General features: G+C 44.5%; 4 protein-coding genes across 7 annotated transcripts; 1 reads left to right on the top strand and 3 right to left on the bottom strand.

Moving 5' to 3' along the window:
* LOC6730847 (facilitated trehalose transporter Tret1) lies at positions 1-2,929 on the bottom strand. Of its 2 annotated transcripts, none has more exons than XM_016179473.3 (7): positions 2,710-2,929; positions 2,508-2,640; positions 2,125-2,357; positions 966-1,640; positions 653-856; positions 407-472; positions 1-347 (listed from the first exon to the last, which is right to left on the bottom strand). In XM_016179473.3, exons 2-7 carry the CDS (start codon positions 2,563-2,565, stop codon positions 126-128), a joined length of 1,458 nt encoding a protein of 485 aa, XP_016023267.1. In that variant the 5' UTR covers positions 2,566-2,640; positions 2,710-2,929; the 3' UTR covers positions 1-125. The 2 variants fall into 2 exon arrangements, with proteins under 2 accessions (XP_016023267.1, XP_016023266.1); XM_016179472.3 differs by having other exon boundaries at positions 2,508-2,637.
* Positions 2,930-3,222: 293 nt separating this feature from the next.
* On the top strand, positions 3,223-5,869 carry LOC6730846 (fidgetin-like protein 1). Of its 3 annotated transcripts, XM_016179086.3 has the most exons (8): positions 3,223-3,411; positions 3,475-3,919; positions 4,060-4,202; positions 4,263-4,357; positions 4,424-4,713; positions 4,825-5,244; positions 5,475-5,611; positions 5,729-5,869. In XM_016179086.3, exons 1-7 carry the CDS (start codon positions 3,353-3,355, stop codon positions 5,592-5,594), a joined length of 1,572 nt encoding a protein of 523 aa, XP_016023264.1. In that variant the 5' UTR covers positions 3,223-3,352; the 3' UTR covers positions 5,595-5,611; positions 5,729-5,869. The 3 variants fall into 3 exon arrangements, with proteins under 3 accessions (XP_016023264.1, XP_002078010.1, XP_016023265.1); XM_002077974.4 differs by lacking the exon at positions 5,729-5,869 and having other exon boundaries at positions 5,475-5,705; XM_016179087.3 differs by lacking the exons at positions 5,475-5,611; positions 5,729-5,869 and adding an exon at positions 5,312-5,459.
* LOC6730845 (macrophage colony-stimulating factor 1 receptor 1) lies at positions 5,608-19,205 on the bottom strand. Its single transcript, XM_016179471.3, has 15 exons — positions 18,330-19,205; positions 9,629-9,890; positions 9,375-9,477; positions 8,988-9,230; positions 8,739-8,922; positions 8,043-8,275; positions 7,937-7,977; positions 7,723-7,877; positions 7,625-7,664; positions 7,404-7,569; positions 7,191-7,345; positions 6,890-7,121; positions 6,700-6,826; positions 6,536-6,641; positions 5,608-6,443 (listed from the first exon to the last, which is right to left on the bottom strand). The coding sequence occupies exons 2-15, from the start codon at positions 9,851-9,853 to the stop codon at positions 6,084-6,086; spliced, it is 2,370 nt and encodes a 789-aa protein (XP_016023263.1). The 5' UTR covers positions 9,854-9,890; positions 18,330-19,205; the 3' UTR covers positions 5,608-6,083.
* On the bottom strand, positions 11,643-14,227 carry LOC6730844 (facilitated trehalose transporter Tret1). Its single transcript, XM_002077972.4, has 5 exons — positions 13,908-14,227; positions 13,396-13,628; positions 13,199-13,329; positions 12,349-12,701; positions 11,643-12,294 (listed from the first exon to the last, which is right to left on the bottom strand). Exons 1-5 carry the CDS (start codon positions 13,978-13,980, stop codon positions 11,675-11,677), a joined length of 1,410 nt encoding a protein of 469 aa, XP_002078008.1. The 5' UTR covers positions 13,981-14,227; the 3' UTR covers positions 11,643-11,674.
* Positions 19,206-19,471: the final 266 nt, after the last annotated feature.

Genomic DNA, 19,471 nt, shown 5'->3' with positions numbered 1-19,471 from the left:
TAAGTGCTGGAGAAAAGTGCTTTATTTTCATTATTTGTTTATTAAATAAGAGCCGCTGGAGGATTAAAACTAAATTCGTTACTAATATCGTTGGTAAAGCTAACAGGAGGGAGTACTCCAGCCTCTCAGATGTGCGTGGCGATGTGTCCGTTCGTCACCGCCGATCCCTTGGCCACTCCCCCATCGTCCACATAGCCCAGTTCGCGCTGCACCGCCGAAGGACGACGGTTGCGGGTTTCCGGCAGAAGTGGCAGGGAGATCAGACCCACGAATATGGAGGCTCCGGCAAAGACCCACAGATACAGCAGCAGCCCGGGGGCAATTGTGGCCTTAACCGCATTGAATGCCTGCAAATAATCCGCGTTAATAGACTCCTTCCGCAAGGACTCACTTCGGGTACACCCACCTCTATCATGCCGAAGAGCAGAAGCCACGAAACAGCGGATGCCAGTGAGTACAGCAAGTCGTGGAGCTGTAAGGGGATGGCAGTCAATTAAATGCTAACAGCAGGTGTTAAATTTAGAATTAACGTTTTAGTCTAATTGAACTTAACACGATGGCTTTAAGTAAGGTATGGGGTGGTACACTAAAGTTCATAGTTTCCCCAAGCCAATTTGCCAAGTCAAGACATTGTAATATCCTAATGGATTACCTTTGTGGGCAGAACTTCGCTGCTAACGACTGCGGCCAGGGGATAAAGGCCAAAGCTGACAAGAGCCAGCTGGATAGCCAGCAGGACAATGGGCAGATACCGATCCGCCCAGTTGCCCAGCAGCCAAAGATGTCCGTAAGCCTTGAATAGAGCCAAAGCAATGACTGCCGCCGCAGCAAAGAGCGAGGAGAGGCACAGCAGGAGCTGCAAAAGGGGATATTAATTGAAGGTGAGCAGTGTAAAGGGTGTTCTTGATGCAACAACGCATGTATCTAATCATGTTCACTACATTGTGATTTAAGTGCACACCAACCTTTCGCGGCAAACGCGGACCAACGAGCCGCGCGAGTAGTGCTCCGACGCACTGGGCGCTGGCCAAAACCACATAATTGGTTTCCGTGGAATAACCGGTGCGGCCGAGGAAGTCGGCTGCGTAGTTGAGCTCCACGAACACGCCGCTCAGTTTGGCGCACACGGTCAGCAGGAAGCTGACGAAAGTCAGCCGTATGATATAGCCATGCGACATGGGCGTGGAGCCCACGTTCTTGTCCCTGCTCCTCAGCTCCGCGTGGAACTCGTTCAGCTCGCTGAGATACTCCGGCTTCTCGCGATCGTCGATGTCGCGGATGCCGCGATACCAGCGCAGCGACTTCTCCAAGCTGGCCATGTTGTTCGTGCGCAGATAGTAGTGGGGGCTCTCCCGGACGAAGGGGAACGTCATGGTGAACACAAAGGACACCGCACAGCCCACGATGTTCACGAAGGCGTAGGGGACATAGAAGCCCAGGACAAATCCAATCAAGATGCCCAGCGTGCGCCACAGCTCAATGGTGAATGTCAGGCCGGCTGCCTTTTCGCGCGACTCGGCAATTTCGTTGATGAAAATCGGAAGCACCACAAATGCGGCACCGGATGCCACGCCCGCAAATAAACGGGAGGCGTATATGTGCACGATGTCGTAGCCAAAATGGATGCAGGCCCAACCCGTCTGGAAGGAGGTATGGTATTCAGTTTTATTTCCATGAAAAAGTCGAATATTTTCCCTTCACTGATTCAAATACTTAGTAAGATAAATTAAATTACGGGTTTTCCCTATGGAGCTATTAAATTTATGCTTTGACTTGGCTGTTTAGACATCACAACTAAAATTTTCGTATCTATTGAAATATATTCGTGAGTTTAATAAGGCAATTCAATATGTCTTGTACTAGGTCATGCGTCTTTAAAATCTGTTTAGATATTTACTTTCACTCTACAATATTTCCAACAGTGTTCTTTTCCACTTCAAAAAATGCGACACACTGTTAATTTAAATTCCACGCATTGTACAAAAAAAATGAGAAATCTCGATATACATGCAAATTTTCCGATTCAACGAACCATGTGTTGGAATTGATGCAACTACTGACATCCGCCTACCCCTGGCAATCATTCTAACACAAGCCCCCATACTAGTGCCACTTTTTACTCACTATTTGGAGCAGGCCAGAGCAGAGGAGCACGGACTTGGGTCCGATTTTCAGGGCCAGGAATCCGGAGACCAGGGCTCCCAAGGCGGCGCTGAGGAAGAGGTATCCCGTCAGCCACGCAGTTCCCGCCGGATCGGTGGCCTGGTTCAGCGGGGTCCTCTCCTCCGACTCGTAAAGCGTCATGTGCGCCGGAGTAATCCCAAACATGAGGCCAAAATTAAAGCAGAGAATGTTGCCTGGAATGGGGTAACAAAAACATTTTAGCATTTTATTACGTACAGAGAAAGTAGAGCGCACATCTAGTGGCCACTAACTAATATTAGTATGCAATTTATGCTGAAACTACTTATTTCTCTTTAAGCAAGAGTGAATCCTGTGTAGCTCACCTAAAGCCGTGGCAACGCTCTGGATGGCCAGACCACCCACTCTTTTGGGCAGGCACATTTTAATATAGCTTCTGTATCCAAAATCCAATGGGGGAGCCTGGGGGAAAACACCTGTAATTCACTGCACTGACTGCTGAAATGAGAATCAGTTAATGGATGCTGTGGGGTATTTATGGCCATGGCATCGGCGCCGTTATCTCACCCTCGTCCAGAGATAACAACCCTACTATGCGCCACCAGTTGAACCCCATCCACGGGCCACGAAACGGCCGTAGACTGTGTCCGGACGTGTTTTCGTATAGTTGGCAGTTGAGATGGCCGGGATGAGCAATCTGCAGATATATATTTGCCCAACGTGAGCATACAGACCGATTTGGCGATAAGATCTGAGGACGTCTGCCGTGGCAGCTAGTTTTGTTTATGGTGAAATCTGAGGGTGGCTCACAATGCTTTTTAATTAAAAAGAAGCGAACCAATTGAAGGCAATTGAACGTTAATTGGGAAAAACAATTTAACTGAAAGGCCAAAGAGAAAAAGCATAAAGAAGCTAAAAAATATAATGAAGAATATACTAAACAAGCAAAAATAACCAAATAAATAAACTTAATTTCTAAATTCATTTTGAACTCGATAACCACAACGCATGTGATAACGATTTGCTTGAAATGTGATTAACGATTGGAAGTACTGCAAGCAAGTGGAAACATGCTGTATGGGTAATCGATAACGATACCAGCGATCATGATTGAAACTTGGCTAAACAGATGATTGCTGTATTTGCCGGGAGTTTTACTTTTTAATTTTGTTCAGAAACTAAAGCGTTTAATTATTCTAATTGCTATAAAATGAGCGACGAACAGAGTTTGTGGCGCTCCCAGCTGCTTCTCATATGCCAGCAAACCAGGTAGGTTTAATTTCACTATTATTCTTACCTGAAATCCTAAAGGACTCACATGTCTCACTTCAGATCCTGCAGCGAGTCCACCCAGTTTGCTGCGCTGAACGATCACCATGCCAGGCTGCAGGCTTGCGAAAGCACGGAGAAGGCGATGAAGGAGCACTGCCAGGAAAAAATAACTAAGAGTCGCAGGACGAGAAGAGGGATTAACCATGCAGACTACTTGTTCGAGATGCCCCATAACTCAGTTTTTGAGCCAGAGTGTAGGGGCTTCTACGAGAGCTGCCAGCAAACAGAGATGGCCTCCAGTGATCTGCAGGCTCCGCCGGTGGAGGTTTCAAGCACTTACCCGGACCAACAGCCCCTTAAGGTCAGACCGGAGGGGCAGCTCCCGGAGTCAAGGATTAATTCCACAAAGAAGATAGATGCGCAACATTGCCCGTCGGAGAGCTCATCCCAAAGCGGCTTTGGCTTTCGCACTGCCCGGGAGCAACTAATCCTGGACGAATTAAAGGTTTGTTTCAGGCGAGATGGACGTTTCGGACGAAGGGGATTCTGAAGAGCTAGAATACATTTTCCCAGAACTGAGAGCATTTCATAACTTGCACTTTAAAGCGTTTCAAACTCTATGGCCTCTATTTTCCAATATTGCAGAAAAAGAATCGACAGGCGACAAGCGAAGTGGATGCAGTCCCAACCGGCATGATGAACTTCAGGAAAAAAACGCTGGGTGGCAAGCGAACTGTGAGCTCGAACTTCGTGTCGCCCGTAGCGCAAAAGGAGAATTCCACTAGCTCGTGAGAAAAGTGCAATAATTCACAGGCCTAGCATATTTCATTGTATCCAATTCCCTACAGACGGAGCAGCAGCATACCACCCGCATTGGCCCACTTGGATTCCAAGATGGTTGAGCACATTCTTGGCGAAAGCATGCACGATTTCAAGCCTGTCGGTATGGTAGTAATTAAACAGGGTCCCTGACCGTTCCGTTCATAAAATACCTGTTCACCGATTTCAGCTTGGGAAGATATTGCCGGTCTGGAATCTGCAAAATCCACATTCCTGGAAGCCATTATCATGCCACTCCGGCGGCCTGACTTGTTCACAGGAGTGCGGTGTCCTCCACGAGGCGTTCTCCTGTTCGGGCCACCTGGCACAGGCAAGACTCTCATTGCCAAGAGCATCGCTTCCCAGGCAAAGGCAAAGTTCTTTAGCATTAATCCGTCCAGCCTGACCTCAAAGTGGGTCGGCGATGCCGAGAAGCTGGTGAAGACATTGTTTGCCGTGGCCGCTGCACATCAACCGGCTGTAGGTGAAACATGGCAATAGCATTTCATCCTTTTTGAACCCTAATTAAGCTGATAGATTTTGCAAGATAACTTTACAAAACTGAATTGCAATTTTTGTTATGCATTTCAGATAATATTCATAGACGAGGTCGATTCCCTGCTGTCCAAACGTTCTGGGAACGAAAACGAGAGCACTCTACGCCTGAAGAACGAGTTTCTCATTCACTTGGACGGTGCCGCTAGTAATGAGGAAATCCGAGTGCTGGTAATAGGAGCCACCAACCGACCGCAGGAGCTGGATGAGGCTGTGCGCCGCCGATTTGTAAGGCGTCTGTACGTTCCCTTACCCACGAGGGAAGCGCGTCAGAAAATCATAGAGAAGTTAATTCGTCAGGTGAAGCACAACCTAGATGTTGTGCAAGTAACCGAGCTGGCTGAGCTTACCGATGGCTATTCTGGAGCGGATGTGGATACGCTTTGCCGCTATGCATCCATGGCGCCACTTCGCTCATTGACACCTGACCAAATGGAGGTCATAGAAACGCATCAGGTATGCACTGTTGTTTACTAGCTTGTAAATTATGCCGTGCACTAATCGCTCAAAATTGAATACAAAGAAAGTACCTGGACCGTGCTAAGAACTTTTCAGGCGGAATAAGGATACTTATTAAATTCCGTGAATCTGCACATCCAATAACAAAATTACCGCTTCGTTGAGCCCAAACGACGTTAAATAGTGGGGATATTTACGCCTTGTTTATTATTGTTCCGTTTTTTAAGCTGCCTGCCGTAACTATGGCTGATTTCAAGCAGGCTTTGCGGGTTATATCTAAAAGCGTTTCTGCGGAGGACTGCAAACAATTTGAGGCCTGGAATGAAATATACGGCGTCCGGCATTAAAAACAGACACAGCAACGGTAATCTTTTGAATTTTATTAATACTCTGAAGTAACGCATAAACGCTTAATAAAGACTAACAATAAAATATGAAATACAATTAATTTCAATATATTTCCATCGTTTAAAACTCACAGCACATCAAAATTACGTTCGTATACGGATTGTGACAGACTGTGAAGTCCGTTTAATGTCCTTAACTACCTTAATGTGTACACAGCTTGGGAAACTTCGCACGTCAAGTTAATCCGACACTGTGCCGACAATCTAAAGCCTACTGACTAAACACTAACTCAAGTTGTACTTAATTCAAACTTTGTTCCGGCACATTTTAAACTCTGCATTATGCACACACAGACGGAGATATTTGTACACTTCGGATAATCGTATAACAATTAACGAATAAGGACGTTGGGGGCAGCGTTCCATAATTAGCAGTAACGATTAAGGACATAGAAACTATTTCCTCAGTATAATGAGGTCTACGCGAGCTTATTCTCTATTTTCACTGATCGGCGGAAAGACGTAATCATCACTAAGACTGTTGATGTCCACGTAGGTAGTCTTTGGACTGAGCACCTTGTACAGGGCGTCGAAGGTGGGTCGCTCCTCGGGCTCCTCAAGCCAGCACTGCAGCATGATGGTGTACACCTGCGGGGTGCAGATCTCCGGTCGCTCGAGGCGGTTTCCCGCCATCAGGAATGGGATCAGCTCACTGTTGCTGATCGTCGGATATGGCGAGGCACCCAGGGTGCCGATCTCCCAAAGCACTACGCCATAGGCCCAGATGTCGCTCTTGCTGGAATAAACATTTTCGCGAATCGCCTCAATGGACAGCCAACGAAGAGGGAGCTAAGCGAAGAGATAAACAAAGTGAGTGCTGATATTTATTTTATATTCTAACCTTGAGGATATACCTAGAATAATGTTTATAACTAGCTTACCTTTCGCGTCCTTGTGTTCGTGTAAATTCCGTGCCTGGAAAGGCCGAAATCTGAAATTTTAAGGGTCTTATTGCTGTCAATAAGCACGTTGCGTGCAGCCAAGTCGCTTTAAGAGGGAAGAGAAGTTATAACCGTTTCACAGAGTTGCTGGTAGTGGGTCTTACCGGTGCGTTATTTCCTGCTCTTCCAGGAAACGCATCCCATTGGCAATTTGCAGGGCGAAATTGTGAAGTTCCTTGTTGTCCAATATGTACTCGAATGCATCTTCGTCCTCGACAATGGTGTAAGTGGCTGAAATTAGAGTCTCATTCACTAACTTTGCCCGACTAGTTACTCCCAATGCTTCCAGCTTACTTTCGGCAAAGGAGGGATGAGGCTGCCGAATGCCATTCATGTGTGCACTGGAGTCCTCCTGTGGCATTTCGATGGTCTGGCTGGACGCTTTCAATTCGATGTAGTTCACGCTTTGTGACTTGGGCGAGGACGTGCTGTTGGTCCTGGTCGTAATCGGTCTGCAGGAAGTGTAATTGGCATTTCTGTTCCTCAGTTTGCTGGCCTCCTGACGCACAGTTCGCAAATAGCTTAGCTAGAGGGAAAACAAAGTCAGTTTTCATTGTTTGTTATGACTTTGAATGTTAATTATCATCCAAATTACCAGGTTTCCCTTGTTTACGTATTCCATTATCATCAGGTATGGCGGCTTAATGGTGCAGCAGCCCAGAAAAGAGACCACATTGTGGTGAGTCCCCACGCCCTTGAGCATCTCGATCTCTGCCAGGTACTCAGCTACTTCATCCGCCTTCGGATTGGCTAAAAAGAAAAGTTTTCGCTCTGGATTCATCCAATTGAACTTTCGACTTTTGCTCACGTTTTAGTTGCTTCACTGCCACGATGGTGGTGCCCCTCATCCGGCGCAAGTTGATGGCAGTGGCCTCGTGCACCTGGCCAAAGGCTCCCTCTCCCAACATCCTGCCAATCTGGATGGCCGAGTGGGGAACCTCGAAAATGTCTGCCAGTCCCAGGACCTGTGACTTCTGAATGGATGGTTGTGACTAGGATTCAGGTTTATAAGACTTTCTAGTGACTTACCTCCACATATTTGTCAACGTAGTTGACATTGTCCTCCATCCTGAAATGAAGAAGTACATCTAGTAACAGCTCCATTAAGTACACGTTCCAATACTTACTCAATGGCGGAAGTGGCGAAGGTCTGGATGTAGATCTGCTCCTGCTTGCGCAGCTTGGCCGTTGTCCTGGCTCTTCGGCGACGAAGGAGGAGCATAATCAGGCCAGCTAGGATAATGGCAATCAGCATGGCGCTCATCACAATTATGGAGTTGCTCTGGACAGGAAACAATAGGGAATATTCGGAGCGTATACGGACATTTAATCCTGGCTTACCACACTATCGCCTTCAGTTAGCAGCACAGGATTCGCAGGCACTTTTCATGTGGAAAATTAACATTTTGGGTAAAGGAAATCACCTTCCAGTGTGCAATTCACTCACCTGGCACCTTGGTTACACTGCGTGGTCCCTCGCAGCCCGTAGGATCGATAATCACAGCCTGCAGACTGAGGGAAGCCTTCTCCTTGAGTTGTGTGCCCAGTCCCAACTTCATGACGCCCTCGAATCCCTTGGGAGTTGCCCTGAAGTTCAGTTCGCTGAGTTTGTAGACGCGGGTCATCAGATGCTTCAATACCCCGCCCCAGGGAAGCGAGGGGTTTGTCTCCTCATTGATTCTGTAATTTCAATGTTATTAGCTTAGTTATAGCTATTATTTCACACCTCAATCTCTTTAGTTTGGAGTACATTTTTGAGTGGACAAACTGTTGGCGGCAGGAATTTGTCTGCAGTTGTCATTTAATTAAATGCCAATCGAAGTTCAAAAATACTCGACTGTATGGCATTTTCAATAATCTTGAATGATTTGGGTCACTACAGGACGCCAATGCAATTTCAGGATTCTATTGAAATGCAAACAAAAGTGAGGTATTGATATGTTGTTGCAATTTGCATAGAATTGATTGACTGATTATGTCTACTGTATTGAAATCATGTGAAATTTAAAATTAAATTTTCGAGCTTCAGTGGAAAACGTCATTGCATTTAACACAGTAATTTCAATTACCCGTGTTAATTGGGATTATGATGAGTCCATTATGGAGCGCCCTTAACAAATAACACCCCGCTGCGATTACTCACTTCAGCTGCATTTTATATGTCCTCAATGTCTCGTGCAGATGGGAGTCCTGTTCCTTGCGCAACAGCTCGCTGGCCAAAATCGAGAGGTTGATGCTGATGGTCTCGTTGCTAAGCATTTTGGCCACGGCCAGGACTTTCGGCGGGGTGGGCGCCAGTTGGCAGGAGCACTTGCCCTCCAAGCACTCTGTTGGAATTATGGATAGAAGTCATCACAAGGAAGGAACTCACACCCTTAAGGAGGGAACTCACGTGGAATGTAGACGCGAGCAGATCTTCTGACCATCGCGTTGGATGTCTCCACAATGACCTGGTACTGGCAGCCGAACATGTAGTTGCAGTCCACGGACTCCACGTTCAGGTTGGGATTAACGGGCAGGTTGACGAAGTGGGTCTCCGAAGACACATTCTTCTCTTTGATTCCGTACTCGCTGCACGGCGCATCCGGACAACGACTGTTGTTCACCGCGCTTACAAGGACATTGTACGAAGTGCCTAAAAACAACAAGTCCCGGGATTAAAAAGAATTACTTATGTTTTCATCATATTTGGTACCAGTATTTAAATAGCACACCTAAAAGCTTTTGGAACTGACAGGCTACTCACTAAACACAAGTAGCATTAAGGACATACACTCACCTTCTGGCAAATTGTCCTGCCATCGCACCTGTAGGCGTGGTATTTTCTCCATGTAGAGCGTGACATTTGTGGTCAGCTCTGTGATTTCCCCATCAGGATTGGGCTAAAAAATTGTACAAATTTAGAAATAGTAGTTCCCAGCTGCAGCAACTTAATAGCACAGTTGGTAATTCTAAATACTCGGTCGGAATAAATCCCTTAAGGTGATTTGAATAATATTCTTTGACATTTCTGAAACCTTCGGGTGTACTCACGTTTAGACGCATCCTGGTTAAGGGTTCCAGGGCTATAGGGTCCGGCAAGCCGGTGACATACCGATGCGACTCCATCTGCTCAGGCTCCTTTTCCGAGCTCCGGACCAGGGATATCAGTGTGGGATTGGTGGCGTTTTCCCTGGGAACCTGGCCAACGGCATTGCGTGCTAGCACCAGCAGGAGAATCAGCACAATCCTAGTCGGAACGTTGTTCGAATGATGCATTCTGCTGGCCAAGTTTCCACATAGTTAATGGCGTTCACTGCAACAGAAAGGAAAACTAAGTTATCTATTTGTGCTCTTTTCATGGGATTACATGTGTTTTTCCCCCTCACAAACACGTTTCTAAATGCCGTGAAAAGGACCTACTCCATTTAGAAACCAGCGATTGCAAAATCCTTTCGGTTTTTGAGTCGCTCTCTATAAAAAGATTATAATTAAGTGCACTAACAAAACCATTCACTGGATACATGATTCATTTTCCCTCTAATTAATCGATTTGTGATGACACACGCGATCCATGTGGCGCTTATTTTTTTTCGCACAACGCGACCTTTGCCATGTTATCCTCCCATGAACTCCGAAATGCGCACACAAATTAGGTTACCTAATACCTCTGTAAACAGGAATGGAAAGTGCACAGGTGGGGTGATGGAGCTAAACAAATGGATCCAAATTAGGGTCGTACACATTTAATTTTTTCGTTGAAATTAACTTTTCAGAACGGCAAGAACTACTTGAAATTGCGTTATAATTATACCCACAATGCGAAGCCAAACTAATTATACAGAGTTTTTCCCCCGGCTAAATGTTTGCACCAGTAACTGCCTCTAGTTCTAAGCAAAGTAGCAGCTCAAAAGTAAGAATAATGCTGAAAATAGTCGACGGCACTCAGAAAAGGTTGTTTACTAAACAGCAAAAAGCGATACCTTTTCAGGTGATTGCACGTTAAGGGAGCACGTGCACCCACTTTCTTATCAATTACCATTTTGCCATTTTGCCCATAAACAGCGATATGTAAACCTCTTTTCGCTGGACAAGTGACATTTAAGGGACCGGACAATTGGAAAACTTTACAAGCTGACCGCTGCTTCCATTTCCAGATGGGTTTCCACTAATATCGATTTTCTCGAATGTATATATTCACAATATTTGCTGGACTTTTGTAAAAATGTTAGGGGTGTTAAAACTGTGCTAATTTAAGAAGAGTTAAAGCTTAAATTTCATACATATTTTAAGGTATTTTATTCATGTGGCACAGTGTTTAATTTTATAATTAATCGATTCGTATAAAAGGAAAATATTTAACTATTCATCAATTATAAAGATTTATGTTGATAGAACTTAAATATATACTTTGATCCCATTCCGGAATATCTATGAATTCTTTCCCCATTCGTTTCTACAATCATAAATAACGAATCAGCTGCTATCGCTGATCCCATCGGTAGACAATCGCAATCGTGGTGATTCAGCAGGTTCTTGATATTTATGACTCTTCTTAATGTTGGAAAGCAACGACCTACTCCAAGATAACTTGGATTTGAAATTTGGGAAAATAGTGGACTAAAAAACATCGAGTTCACTTGAACTCATTATTTATTAAGAAATGCAGCACATGGACTAAATTAAGTTTGAGCTTACTGAGAACTATGTTTTCTCTTCGAGTTGAGCTCCTTAATTGATGGGATGCTTGTTTAAAGGATACGACGAAAATTAAATAAATATCTTAACCGCCATTCAAAGTTTTGGTCATGTTGAATGCTTTTAAAATTCCAAAGATTTCCATAGCACTTGCACATGTCCCACTCATCCGACGCTGGAGGGGATTATGTCGAGTGCTGATGAATAAAAGCGCCAACGAGCCTGTTGACAGGTGGCTAGTGTGGGGGTCATAAATCAAGCCCTGTCTGCTCCGCTACTTTATTGGGTGCTCCTCCCGCGGCTTCTGTTTCCAGCCCGTGCTTTGTTTTGGTTTAATGCCCTCCCAGTCCAGACAAAAACACACTCCACATACATACTATCTGAACTTTATTCCGCGCGGAATTAGTCATACATGGAGCGACCCTTGGTCTCCTCCAGGCAGACCACCACATAGAACAAGCAAATGACGCTGACGGCGCCACAGAACCACATGGTGGCCGCCAGACCCAGGTGGAACATCATCAGCGGGAAGGTCTTCAGCGAGGCGAAGGCAAAGAAACTGAGGCAGCCCAGACAGAAGCTGGTGGCCACCGCGCGGATCTTCTGCGGCAGGATCTCCACCAATACCACCATCGTCACCGAGATAACGCCCACGTTGGCAATGAAGATGATGAAGGCCATCAGGGTGACGGGCAGCCAGGCGGAGAAGGCCGACAGGTCCACCTTCTGCTCCTCCGCATAGAAGGCGTACAGTCCAAAGGCGGACGTTCCGATGCCACTGCCTGCACAGGACACTATCAGCAGGATCTTGCGCCCATAGCGATCCACCAAGTATATGCTGGCCAGTGTGCCCAAGATCTGCACCGCTCCAATAATAATGGTGTTCGTATTGGGATCCAGCTGAGTGTGCACGGCATCAAAGATGTTGGACATGTAGTTGTTGAAGGCGAAGGTGCCCGTGAAGATGTTGGCTACCATCAAAACTAATCCCGTGGCCAGGGCTTTCAAGGAGCGCTTGGTGACTGCAAGGATGTGGATCTAAGTATGCTTTCGAGTGCGTTCGGAAAACCTCTTACGGAAATCGGAAATTGAGAGGCCGTTGTCGTCAGAGTCCTTGTTCTGCTGCTGGATGGCCAGCCGCATCTCGTCCAACTGCTTCTGATAAGCTCGCTCCTCCTCCTTGGAAACATTGGGTCCGTCGCAACGGCGATAGTACCTCAGTGACTTCTCGGCCTCCTCCTCGCGCTTCCACCTGATTAATTGCTGCGGTGGCTCCGGGTATCGCGTTGCCAGGAACACGTACAGCACGGGCAGTCCCACGACGGCACAGGGTATCACGTGATAGGCGATGTGCGAGGACACCACGAAGCCCACCATTATGCCCGTGTTCATGGTAAGCGTAAAAAAGGAGCATAGGCGACCGCGAATGCTGGTGGGTTTTGTGAAAAAATCTATTATTTGTCAAAATTCAATTTAGATATATTCCATAGACCCTTTGAATCCACACGAACCCAAAGGTGTTCAGCTGAAGATTACTTTTTTGTCGTCAAAAACGTTAACATAGAACTATGCAAAAGCCAGGCTTATGTGAAGTTGCTATGCGAAAATTAATATTTTCACTTGCCACGTTTGCGTGTCCATGTCATGGTATTATAAAAAGCGTCCAAAAATGTAAGCTCTTATTTGATCAAACATACAACCAAGCTATCTTTCCATTATCCAAGGACAATGGCAATGCATACAAAAACTGGCTTACATGAAATTACGTATACGACGTGTTGGACAGCAGAGACAAGGAACAATGGTTTTGGTATAGTACAAAAAGTCAGAACTCAATTGTCTGCCTTGGCACCAGATATCTTTTAAAAATTCCTCCTTTTCATGACACTTTTCTAACGCAAATGCAATATTTTCACTTTCACTCACCTATTGTCGGCGATTTCGCCAATGAAGATGGGTAAGACGACAAACATGCCGCCACCAGTTAGGCCGGCACACACCCTGGCCACATAGAGCCACTCGATGCTCTGGGCGAAGTAGAACAGGAACCAGATGCACTTCGGTATGCAAGGGAGAACCACATGAGATGCTAGTTACCATCGAAAAAGTTCGCGAAAACTCACCGTGTGCGGCACTGCGAGGGCGTAAATCGACACTTTCCGGCCAAAGCGGTTCATCAGATAGGAAAATGAGAAGTTTCCGCTAATGCCACCGATGCTTATGACTGCTCCCAGCCAGGAGGCCTCGTTCACGTCAATGTAGAAGGAGAGTGGCGACTCCTGGGGGGAGAGCAGCTTCGGCAGCATGGGCGACAGCCAGCCCAGGGCGATGCCATGGCAGAAGGTTATCAGGGTGGCTACAAGAACATTCAGATCAGCACATGACATCATCATCTCTGGAGGGCGAATCGACAGCTCAAGTGCCTCATTTGCATAGGCACACACGTGAAATTGGAAACTTAATTTTCACCCGTCAACTTTGTGTCGACTTTGGGGACACTTGGTTGCCATGGCCGCCGCAAATCGCATTTGGGAAAAGTTCTTTGTCCACAACCTGACATGGATATGGATTCTTTCCATATCCACTTTCCACTTCCCAGTTGAGCTGTAAATCCGTCTTATCTTCATTAACATACCACTCAAAGAGACCAGCAGTTGGCGGCGGTACTGCCACTGGAAGATGCCCGATTTGAATATGCTGATCAGCATTCTGGCGGGAGTCCGTGCGATTTAATTTAATTATCCTATGACTTATAACGTCTACGGCTAAATCCTTGAATCTCGTATATCACAGTTGGAGAGCCTCGGTGTGAAAAAGGTCCTAGGTTGCCTTAAAGCACTTGCGTGTAAACTTCCTGCTCAAATGTCCTTTTTCCATGCTCTGTGTCCTTGGTTGTTCCGCGTTGACTTCAACGGAGTAGCTTTCCTACGAAAATGGCTTGTGAAATAGGCGGCGATGCCGCCTTTATACCCAATCCATATCTAAATCTGTGGGTAAACATCTACTATTTCATCTAAGAAACTGCCAACGATTACGCAGTTTGGGAGTCCGGAGGCAGCCACAGATTACGGGATCCGTCATACCGCTTGTCTAGATGGGTGGTGCCCGCTGCCCAGAGCTGTTGCTCCGTAATACTCGGCACACATCAGTAAATCTTCCGGATTCGCTTGGCGTCTGTTTGCCCTTCTGTTTGTATCCCAAGTTCACGATGTGTTGATTCGCTTCAGTTGTGAAGATTCAGTTGTGACGATTCAGTTGTAGTTATGTTCCGCGGATTCTGCAGCAGATTCCCTGACCTACGCGCATCTATTTGCACTCCAAACACCATTTGCGCGTTCAAATAACAAAACACGCGCGCTTTTAAGGCGTCACTCAATGTACAAAAGAGTAACACTATTACGATAAGCAAACACGACGGGGTGACACTGTTATTATATGCAAACACACACGTGGCAACACTTTTCTGCCGCAAAGAAGAACAGTTCGCGAAGGTAATTTCAACACATTGCTGAGATAAATTAATTTACAATAGTAGAGAACATATGTATGTGGGTTTCGATTTGACCTGACCAAGGTGAATTTATTGACACTCGTAATAACACTTATACATATAGTTTAAAAATGGAATGGAGCCCCAGGGCTTGTTGCTTATTTGCAGACAATTGCAATGGAATTTAAATGACTTTTACAAAAATACTAAAATGTTTGAGCATTGAGCAGAATGCAATGCAAATTAATAAACAAATAAATTCAGCTTGCCCACAAAAGGGAAAATAGAAATTCAGAAAATACATACAACTTTGACATGATTTTTGGAAATAACGACCATGATAACGCACTGCTAATAAGAATCGATTGACTGGTTCCATTTTATTGCCCTGATGATTTAGTATGGACTTTGATTTGTCAACAACCCCTGATTGTGGCTGATTTCCTCCAGTGTTCACTTGTAAAAGATATTGTTTAGTGAACACTGAGTGTGGCCTTAAGAAGGGCATTTTAACAGATTCGAATCCATTATCGCAATGGTCCTTTATGATCAGGCTCAATGGTTTTTCAATATCACATCCACTTTGGCCGAATGACCAGCACTTTTTTGTATGCACATATATCCATTTGGGGCTTCAACTGCTCCCACATTTCAGGCATGACGCATTTAAACCATTTTGGGGCGGTAAACACGGTCCAGATAATGGCTCGTGGGAGAACGGGAAGAGTTTAAAACTTTTTGTTCATATAGTGTGATAAGTGCAAAGAACACGGCAATCAATGGGAGGAAGGTGGTTGGGCGAAAAACATACTTATATACGCAGAATTTTCAGATATTGTTAGCCTTAAATAAAGCGTGCTGATACGGCTATCAGCCTTTCAACGTGAGGTAGGTGCCCTGATTTCGATTCTGTCTAACCACCTGACTTTTAAAGCCCAGCAAAGGTGAGGACGGCGAGACCAAGTCGTGGGATACTCGTAAATTAAATGCCCTGTATTTTAATCAACTGATAAGTTTCCAGCCACTAAGTGCCAGCCACTGCCAACATAACTTACTATTTACTAGATTTCTTAAGAGAATGTGAAATCATTCTATATCCATATACATATGTTCCTGTTCTCGTGTTCTCGTGAGGATCGGGGCTTCAATACTTTTGCTTTCCATATGCTGCGTTCGGGGGTGCTAAATGAAAAATATACAACTGTCAAGGGGAACGACTTTAAGCCCTTATCTCCCACCACTGCTGTTTTTTCCACCTGTAGAAATTCGCTGCTCTTGGGTTTTTGGGCTCGCTTCGAATTTTGGTCGCGTCATTGCGGGCTTTTTTTTTTTGTTTCTAATCGTTATCGCCCACTCGATTTATTGATAAGTTCAATTTGTATTCCATTTCACGGCAACTTGAACAATTTGTTTTGGTTTGCCGGTTACGATGGGAAAAAGTACACACAGCTTTCGACGGCCGCAGGCCAAAAACTAAAAAATGGTCTGTTGCCGAGGCCACAGTGTGTACATATGACAGTATTAGCGCCTTGCAAAAAGATTGTCTGTGATATGCGGTTCATAAAGTAAGTAATGTACAACTAATTTGGGGCTTCGTTGGCTATTTCTGCGCAGACTTTGGAAGATAAGCCAGCAAACAACCTTAAGTGCCCCAAAGTGGACTTTAAACCGGGGATGAATGTGCGCTGGCCACCAAACTGGTGAGGTCCAGTGTCCATAAAACACGAGTTGGAAAATCCCCCTAATTGCCGATGTATATCAGCCATATACACCCGAACAACTCGAATTTTGGCTCACAACTTTTCAATGGTCAATTGGTCAGGGCTTAGGTCAAATGCATGCTACATAACTACTAAGGTACTTAGAACAACATTGATTTGCCAATGTTGGGCTCATACATAATTCATAGTCATAAAAGCAAATGTGTCCCTTAGTTGAATGCTTTCCTTATGGCCTTTTTCTGTGTCCTAGTATTGTAAAGTTTCTTAAAAGCACATTACCAGTGTTAGAATGATTCATAATTCATATTCAGAAATGCTAAAGTACAAGCATTGTAGTGTGTTTGTGAGATAGTACACGAAATACACACGAAGTGAAAACAATTTGACAATAACAAAAAATCAGAGAGAAAACTCGACTATGACGCTAGCAAACATCTGTGTGAATTGCGATTTATCAGGACTGAGTTATTTTGGAAATCACTATGGTTTCTTTTCAACATGTGAAGCATATGGCTTCGCAGATCGAAAAACTAAAAGAAAACTAAAAAACGAAGGTTTATTTTAAATTATGAACAGCAGTACTAAGGTTTGAATATTACTTTAAAGTTTGGAACTTTCATAAATTAACGCCATTGTTTCTGGAAAACCATTTTCTGTTTACTCAACTTTGCCGTTTAGTTGAACAAAGTTTTTATTTCGGACTTAAGGCTCTTTGATTTACATTACATTTAAATGGCTCTTTAATCTTTCTGCTCTCGGAAATTAAAAGGAATTTCGGCTTAAAAGGCTTGCGGGACTTAATTTGAACTTTGCGCACATAAACTTTGTTTGAGCTTTGATGAAATCAGTTACAAACGCACTCGAATGGTTGAGGCCAAATAGTTTTAGGCTCCTGAAAAAGCATTCCTCAAAGGCGAAATCAACCTCAAAAGTTAAAAATTGAGGGTTCGGGGAATTAGAATGATGAAATCCGGCTAATTCCAGGCAATGGGCCCAGAAATGTCGCTGTTTAGTCTTTGCCATTATTTATCAATTGGGGCGCGTGTTTAAGTAGATTAAATGGGGCTACTTAATCATGTGCTATGCCCTGCAGCGTATATATATATATATATTGATACTGTACTTGTGTTGTTGCCTCCGCCTTTGTTGACCATGCTCTCAATAATAAATAACATGCTTTTAAGCTGCAATAAAACGCCGGGGAGAGAGAACCCCTGCCAGGTGCGAGCATGCTAGAGCAGTGTGATAATTTTCAGTTCAATAATTAGTGGAGTAACTGGCCTGACAGAATATAGTATGTACATAATATATAGCGCCTATATACGACGCACAATCACAAATGCTGGGCGAAAATGGCGACACTTTGCTTATCACTTAAAGTGGCCGCTACCGCGCCGAAAAAAAGAATTGCAAGCCAAAAATCGAAATCGAAAATAACCATGGCACAATCTAATAAAAATTGAAACACCCCCCACCCCGCATCCATTCCCCCGCCATCCAGCACGCACAGAATATCGAAAGGGGAGAAGAGCAATTTTGGTGTCCCCCAAGGGGGCGTGGCATGGGGCAATTACCTGGGTGAGAAATCAACGCCCCATCTAGATTGATCGGAGTCAACTGGAATATCAATTACGCAGTTTGCGCCGCAATTGGAGCGATCATCAATAACGAACGATAAAAGTAATGCACTGAACATGAGAAATTACTAGGGGAGTTCCGAGAAATTCCGCGGGCTTTTGTGCCACCCGAAAAAGCGAGGGTTTCTTCGCTATCTAATCAAGAACTTTGAAGGCTCAAGCCCAGGAACCCAACTCAATCAAGTGGGATTCTTCTGCTTTGGACTCACCATTTGCGATTCACTCTGCGCTCGAGTCTCCTCCGAATTTGTTGACTTTTCAGCTGATGGCCTCGCGGGCAATAATTTTAGGTTTTCAAGTTTTTGTTTACGCCCAACACTCTTACGGGCTCTTTGTTTTTCCCCCGACCACTGGCCGGTAAACATTCACTCGTCGAATTTGTATAATTTTTTAGAAATAAAAGAAACAAACACTGGGTGGTTTTCGGGGGCGGGAAATGGATATTCCAACACTCGGCACTTATGCGGGATATTTGCAAAATAATTATATTTCCGCTCGTCCGTTTACGCTTTTATTCATATATATTTCACAAACAATTTCCACTTTTTGTTTACTCTGGATATTTATTTTTAATCCTACTTGATTTTCATTATTTAGGATTTCCTTCACTCTTTCACCATAATTAACGGGTCACTCACTCCCTTTATGCATATGATTTGCATTGTAATTTATTCCATTTCCGTTTCCGCTTCTTTCGCGCGGAACACCGAACGCACTTTGCACAAACTTGCACCAAAAATATTATGAATCAATTTAAATTTCCTCCTTCCATTCACATTACCTGTTGTGCAGGCATAATTAAATCACTCAATTCAATTTTGAATTTCCACTGAGTTCCGCGCCAAATTCCGTTCGCAGACGATCAATCGATTCGGAAATTCAACCGGTAGGTGGGAAAAGTTACGTAGCCGACGCGGAGTCCGGGACAAGTTGAAGCAACAAGCGTTTTTGGCCGAATGATAACAATTGCCGACTGCCAACCTTTGCGTTTGCATTTACTGCGAGCTTTTACGCAAAAGCTTTACTGCACGCATTGTTTTTCGGGCGTCAGATGCGTGGGATAGGTACAGTCGGCGCCTGATAAATGGGAAATTGAGGTGTATCCAAAAGAACAGGGAGCAATCTTCTTGAAAATAATAAGAAAATGGTTATATTTTTTAAGTATGAACTGTGAACTGCATTAGAAACTGGTGAATATGTTCATATTCTTGAATATTTTAAAGTCTTACTATTAAATTCAGCATCGTCAGTTAATAAATATATAGAATAGATAGTTAATCGATTAGAGGGAATCAGAAAAGCTTTTTTATATTAACTAAAAACTTTAAAATGGTCAAAACTCTTTTCTTTT

The sequence above is a fragment of the Drosophila simulans genome, chromosome 2L (assembly GCF_016746395.2).
Source record: "Drosophila simulans strain w501 chromosome 2L, Prin_Dsim_3.1, whole genome shotgun sequence".
Taxonomy (NCBI): domain Eukaryota; kingdom Metazoa; phylum Arthropoda; class Insecta; order Diptera; family Drosophilidae; genus Drosophila; species Drosophila simulans.
The sequence above is the reverse complement of the archived record's forward strand: the minus strand, read 5'-3'. Positions and strand labels throughout refer to the sequence as shown.